Genomic DNA, 7500 nt, shown 5'->3' with positions numbered 1-7500 from the left:
GCTTCTACATTAGTAACAATACTGGCCCCATGTTTCTTGTCAAAAAGAAATAGAAAACCAAGCATGTATTTAATCATCCTCAATTTTTTTGGATAGAAATAGTTTACTGGGATTGATTCAGGGTGTGATTTAGGCTCTTGATCCTTCAGTGGTTAGCATTGCCACCTCACAGCAAGAGGTTCTCAGGTTCGATTCTCGGCTAGGGTGGCTTCTGTGCGGTGTCTGCATGTCCTCCCTGTGGTCGTGTGGGTTTCCTCCGGGTGCTCCGGTTTCCTCCCACATCCCAAAGACATGCAGTAGGTGGATTGGACACTCTAAATTGGCCCTAGGTGTGAGTGTGTGCATGTGTGTGCCTTCTGTGGAAGGTTGGGCGCCGAGCTGGCAACTCGACACTGGAAAACTCCACTGCCAATCATGAGCGGACAGATGATCCGCTGTGGCGACCCCTAACCGGGAAAAGCTGAAAGTAGAAGAAGAAAAGAAGATCCTTCTTGTAGACTAGTTTCCTGTAAAAGAAGGAGGGTTGCCTCCATTTCTGAAGAGATTCACAATTCTATATTTAAACAGGAAGATCAAGGTACAGATTCAGGGTTTGTCCTCATATTTCTGATTCAAACTCAGAGGAGAGCTCTCTCTCTCTCTCTGTGTTCTCCCTCTGGGGGTTTCTCTTTATCTGAGATTGTTGCTAGAATGTCCCAGTGTTTTCAGTGAGAGAACACTGAGATTTCTCAATCCCTCCAAAAATACTATGAATTGTTACAGAAGGATTTTCCAGAACCTACACCCATTTCTCCTGTCTTGTCTGGTTTATAGGATGTGTGTCTTACTGCCTGCAATTTTCCTGATAGTCCCTAAAAAGGCAGACAGGATGAATACAATTGTAACCACAAACTAAACCACTGCAGTAGTTGAATCCAATTTATTCACAATACGAAATTGTAATAAAAACAAGTTGCAAATAAAACTTCAAGTTAAGCGCTTTCTTCTCATGAAATATGGGACTTTTTCAGAACTTCTATGGTTCCAGTTTGTGGTTACAAGTTTAGAACTTTTTGGTATTCTTTAGGATATATACAGTTCCTCAGTCTTTTACACTTTCATACACTATTTCCAAACCTGACCCAACAGCTATAGCCATAGTTGACTCATCTGCTGCTAATCACTTAGTTAACTCTAATCATACTCTTTCTAATAAAGATGGGAAAATTATTGGGTCTATATCACCACATCGAATGGTGATAAGTTCAAATGCCCTTTGTTTGAACCAAAAAGTCCGAAAGCCATAAACCATGAAGTTACGGAACATCGATTTTTTTCCCAGGGAAAAAAAATCTGTGGGCCATCTTCGGGGCTTTGCTATTTCCTCCACTGTAGTGCAATCTCGAAGTTGGTATATTTAAGTAGGGGTGGTGTGGGGGGCACAGCCCCCTGCATTGGGGGGTGTGGGGGTGGAGCCCCCCACTTTAGTTTGTTTTAAGTTTGTGATTTTTTTTCACGGAGCAGTGATTTTTTTCCTTGGGAAAAAAATCGCTGTTCCATGAGTTCGCTGCTTAGGGTTTTCAGACTTTTAGGTTCAAACTTATCACCATTTGATGTGGTGATATAGACCCAAAATTATTGATAGGTATGAGAAAAAATTTATACTTCTGCAAATTTAAATTTTAAAATTTTAAATTGTCAGGCTCATATGCTAAAGTTTATTCTGGCATATTCTGAAAGTATTAGGAATGTTTTATATACAATTTTTTCTTGTGAAGAAAAATCTGCTTTAAATAACTTTGATTCTTCTGTTGCACAGGTCACTACTAACTATTTGCAGTGTGTGTGTAGAATCCTGTTGATACTTCTTCAAGGGCTATGGCCACTGGCATGGTTTTAATGAGGTTTGCTTGGCTGCATTCTCAGAACCTTCCAGGTGATGTTAAAAATGAGATTTGAAATTCTCCCTTGGATAGAGATTTAGTGTGTGGCCCCTCTGCTGCAAAGGTGATCAAAAAGTGTAATGAAAGGGGCAAGCTGATTCAGGAAATCTCTTAGATTTTTCAGCCCTCATTTTCCAACTTCTCCTCATCCAGTCTCAGCAAAACAACAAAATAAACAATCGCAAAATAATTTAGATAAACAACTGTTTAAGAAGACGTGGCAAAGAGTTCCAAAAGAAAGTGTCAAATCTCCAAAAACCAAGGATACTCCAACAAGTCTGGATGACTATTCAAGAGACCTTGTGACCCCCCCCACCCCCGGCTCTGTTTCTCTTCCAGAAAAACTGAATCTTCATTTTTCTATTTGGCAACTGATTGCTTCTGACAAATGGGTTCTGAAAATCATTCATCAGGGTTACAAATGGCAGTGGAGGAAATTCCTCCTTTTCGGGGGGGGGGGGGGGCGGCATTCATCATCCTGCAGAACAGATTGCTTTGTTTCCATCTGTTCTTCATCACATGCTGTCCCAAGGAGTGATCAAACCAGTTCATCCTTCTCAGGCGGGGAAGGAGTTTTATTTAAGGATGTTCCTAGTCCCAAAGAAAGAAAATGGTTGGAGACCAGTTTTGGATTTTTGTTTCTTAATCCTGTTTGTATTAGTGCCCAAGTTCAGAATGATGTCACTTCACAACCTCTTGCCTCTTCTTCATCTTTCAAGTTTCTTGGTAATACTAGACTTAAGAGGTGGTTACCATCACATTCCTATTCATACAAACTTCAGGCTTTTCCTAAGGTATTGTGTGTATGGATCACATTATCAGTTCTCTGCTTTGCACGTTGGGCTATTCACTGCACCAACAGTGTTCCAAAGTGTCTAGCTCCAGTTATTACCTCAATTTGAATGATCACTTCTACAGTAGCTGCTCCCTCCCTCCATTCCCTTTGTATTTTGGTGTGTTTTTTTCTGCCAGGGTGTGGACATTTATATTTTGTTATTCCTAGCCTTGCCCTTTCTGGACTCAGCCTTCCTCTCTCTGTTACCAGGAATGCTCTGCAGAGCTTCATGTCCAGACTTGCCTTTTATTTGGCTTAGCTCAAGCTGCTTGACAGTTTGGGCACATGGAAGCTTTGGAAGATGGCCACCTGTTATATCTTCGGCAGGATATAAACCATATAGCGAAGGCTACTACAGCAGTGATCATTTGAACATCTACTGTTATGGTAAGTTCATCTTACAAAATTGCACTTTTTCTTGGGTCTGTTTTATAAGTAGCAGAACATTGTTATTACTGTTTTTCTTTGGACTGTGACTACTTAGTCTAGAACAAAATCTTTTTTTTTAATGAAAGCTTGGTTACATTGCTGCACTTATTCCAGATATAGCCACACTGAGGTCTGAATGTGACTTCTAAATATTGTAATGGTTTTATTATCCCTTACTATTAGCAAAATATACAGCAAAGGGAAATATCTATTATAGTAAGTGGTGTCTGCTTTTCTAATACTTAATATGAAACGGATTTTTGGTTTGCAAGGAGCGTTTCATGTTTTCTTCTCCACCTCCCTTTTCTCTATTTCTGTGCATGTAGTTTTTATCGAGGCATCCATTTCTTGTGGAAATCTACAGTAAGAGAAAAAGATCATGTATATTCACAGTTTTGCTGTGTAAGAGCATTAGATGAAACATGGAGGCTACAGACATATTACCTATGAGGCCTAAGAGGTCTGTGATTCCAAAAGCCAGAAAGCATCATTTTTAACATTATTGTTTTGGTCAGATGTGAGGATGCTACACATACTCACTCTTGTCAGCACAGGATGCAAAAGTTGGACAGCAGCCAACTCTAGCTAGAACATTCTTGCTGCAGTATTGCAAAAGTGTGAGTAATCTTACATACCTAAAATAGAAGGGGAAATAAAGTACAGAGATATGATCCACATGGAAAAATATGGAAGAACTACTGCTAACAGTTAACTCTCAACTGCTGAAAAGTCCTTCCAATTCTTGCTGGTATCTCACTGTGGAGTGCACAAAAAAAACAGTGATGAGGAGGAGAAGGGGGAGAAATGAAAGCAGGGGAGAAGGAGGTCGCATCAGAAATTCACCCAGGAAAACAGTTACACTTGGGTTTCTCTGTATTATTTTAAGATGTGTTAGTTTATATGTGATCAAAACTGCAGGATAAACCAAGTGTATGTCAATCATTCCAAGCTTAACTGTAAGCAAACCAGCCAATTAACTGGCTTTGTGTCGATTCCTAGCTGCTGTTGTCAGATATGATGCCTCTCTGCTATAGTGGCATTATGTGCATTGCTAAAACTAGTTGGTGGAGAGTATATTTAAGATGTATGTGCTATTTCTGATAGATATTTTTTATATATTTGTTAATCAGCTTAATGCACTATATACAAGAATTGTCTCTTTTCAAGGTGTGACCCTGGAACACTGTCTGTTGAAAAGACTTTCTTAAAATTACACAGTATTTAAATGCAGAAAGCCTTAGCTGTCTATGCTACACAGACAGGAAGCTTAAGTAACTCCTGCTTGAGATAGATAGATAGATAGATAGATAGATAGATAGATAGATAGATAGATAGATAGATAGATAGATAGATAGATAGATAGATAGATAGATGGATAGATAGCTGTAGAAAGATATAGATATATGCATATTTCTATCTATATGTGCCATGGCAAGGACATTGTACCTATCAAAAAGAATAGGGTAAGTTCCCCAATGCCCTGGCCAAATTTCTCCTAGTAAATAACTACCACCTTGGGTGGAACTAACCAGTTTAAGAAAGGATAAATAAAAATTTATAAATATATATATATATATATATATATATATATATATATATATATAGATGCAAAAAGGGAAAACTAGCTGTGTGGGATCAAGTACTCTTGATATCAGCATACAAATTACTAAACTAGAACATTGTCAGGACTTATTATTTGAAATCCAAATCACAGATCAGTTTGGACTTTTATTAAAAATAAGAAAACATGATTCAAGTTGGTATTATTTGCTTGTTTAAATTACAAGCAAGAAATAAGTGATTTCACCCTTGTCAGATCATCATCAGATCTAAGTTATATATTGCAGTAACAACAATACATAGTTTTCTATTTTCCATATAACACACTATGTAAATTACAGCAAATGCTTTTATTCAAGTGTACTTAAACAGATCTCATTCAAAGACAGTGACTAGAGCAGTGGACCATATATAGTTTGCATCTTTAGGAAATATTTAGGGCTAAAGCACTCATCTTTGTTGAATTAAAATAAATAACTAAATAAATAAATAAAGCAAAACAGGTCTTCAGATCACCCCCCTGACTCACTACATTCAAGACATTTGTCCCCTTCAACTCACCATGGCTATGCTTCTGTAGTTAGGAATTAAGGAGATATTCAGAGTGTTAGAACAGAGACAAAATACTGCAAGGATAGAAAGGCAATAACATTTATGATATAATAAGAAGTATATTATTTAGTAAAAGGAAAGTAGAAAGTAGTAGTAAGGTGGGGATAAACAAAAGACTAGAAAACAAGAACAAAAAGAGGTCAGGAAAAGAAAACAAAGTGTGAAGCATTTGGAAAATAATAAATATGTAAGAAAAAAGGAGAAAAATTCAAGTGATTTATATTTGAAGATTTGCAGATTTATTGTGTGATGTATACCTAAGTGAGTTAGGTAATATTTCTTCATTAAATCAACCTTAAAAGCCAGATGCAAAAACATCTGCATTGCTGTCCAGTGTCCATAATCCTTTTTCACTCTGAACTTCTAACTTTCATGTACGATGCCAAGCTATAATATACCTTCAGCCAGGTGTTTTCCTGATTGTCCCAGGTGATACCTCTATTTAGCTGGAAGTGAGAATGAGCTGTGCATGGAAACCAAGCATGATGGGAAACTCCAGTATGCCATTCCACTGATTTCTTTTTACATATCTGTAAAACAAAATAATAAAAGAAAAAAAAATCAGATTGAAATGAAATAATCATCTGTATCTTAACCAGAGAAAAAACTTTAATAAGGCCATTTGCAATAATGATGAAAGTTAGAGAAGAGGATGGCTGTTTTGCCTAAAATGTGTGCATTGAAAACATAAATTCTAAGTTAGACCTTTTTAAGAAGGAAGAACACTCTAAATGGAGTCGTCTTTATCTCCCAGAGGTCCACGTCTAAGTCCTGAAAGGGACTCAGCTGTTCTTTGAGGAGGTGGTGCTGTGGGGGACCAGTGGTAGTCCTGAAGAGGACTCTTGTTAGCCCTAAAGAGGCCTGTTTTAGCCCTTGAGAGGGCTTTTTTGGCTCTAAGAAGAGCCTTTGTGGAATGGTGGACCTGAGAAGGACCCTTTGAGTCCTCACAAGGACTTTTTTTGCTCTAAAGATCCCTTGTTGGTCCTAATAAAGACCTTTGTAGTTCCTGTCAGGATTGGGCGGTGAAGGTGGTCCCTACCTTATTGTCCGTTAGTCCTTAAAAGGACTGGTGTGCCCCTTTGTTGATAAAGGCTGGGCTTTGTGGTGAGGATTTAGTGGGTCCTAATAAGGACCTTTGCAGTCCTGATGGGTCCGATTTAGTCCTAAAAAGGACTTTTGTGCCCCCTTATTGAACAAGGCTGGGGTCTGTGGTGAAGTCTCAGTGGGTCCTAAAAAGGACCTTGGTAGCCCTTAGAAAGTCTGGTTCTTGCCTGTGGAGTAAGAGTTAAAAACAGTAAGACTTAAATGCATCAGTACATAACAGAACCACATAAAACATGTAAAACACATAAAATGTAAGAGCCCTGGTTAGTTGAGCTCTGGACATGCAAGGTGGTCCCTGGCAAAAGAAGGATTCTGGAGAAAGTTCAAGTCAAGCAATGTTCCTTTATTGTTCAGTCCTTGCAGGTTATAAATTACAATCCAAACTTCCACCAAGCATTGTTCTGAGTGTTGGCATTTCATGAAAACATTCATACCTAATCACATTTACCACTTTTCGAAATTCATTATACGTAATATGCTGCTCATAAGGTTTTTTTAGATTTTTGGATTGTCATAAAACTAGTAGATCTACTGGTAGATCTGTAGATCTGAAGAAGCATGCAATAGTGCATGCGAAAGCGCTCATCTTTTATGTTATTTTCTCTCTAATAAACAGTGAATCCTTCATGGTGGCCTCTTTCCATTTTTATGCTATTGGATTTGTTTTTTGTTTTTTGTTGGAAGAGACATTTAGGAGCCAGGACTGTTTTAAGGTTTATCAGTTTATTGTCATAAAACTAATTGACATTCTCTCTCACCACCCCTCTCTCTCTCTCTCTCTATATATATATATATATATATATATATATATATATATATATACAGTTACATCATGAAAGGTAGAAAACTCAAAAAGCAGAATCACTAAATGTAGAAGAAAAAAGATTCCGTCATTGAATTACAAAACACTGAATGCCTCATAAGAGTGCATCACAAAATACTGAATATTTATCTCCTACCATAAAAAGACCATTGTCAGTAAACCCAAGCTAAAAATGAGATCAATTGCTATCTGGGTAGTGATAATGCTAGGGAATG

At 37.8% G+C, this 7500-nt stretch overlaps 1 protein-coding gene across 1 annotated transcript in view; it reads right to left on the bottom strand.

The window, feature by feature from the left end:
* PAPPA2 (pappalysin 2) overlaps positions 1-7500 on the bottom strand; it is a 2663723-nt gene that overhangs the window by 1084139 nt on the left and 1572084 nt on the right. Inside the window, exon 11 of the mRNA XM_044085971.1 lies at positions 5757-5888. Within this exon, the coding sequence (XP_043941906.1) occupies positions 5757-5888 (132 nt within the window). The remainder of the gene's footprint in view (positions 1-5756; positions 5889-7500) is intronic.

The sequence above is a fragment of the Protopterus annectens genome, chromosome 10.part0, assembly GCF_019279795.1.
Source record: "Protopterus annectens isolate FY-2018-M chromosome 10.part0, PAN1.0, whole genome shotgun sequence".
In the NCBI taxonomy this organism is placed as follows: Eukaryota; Metazoa; Chordata; order Ceratodontiformes; family Protopteridae; genus Protopterus; species Protopterus annectens.
This window is presented reverse-complemented; position numbering and strand designations above follow the sequence as displayed.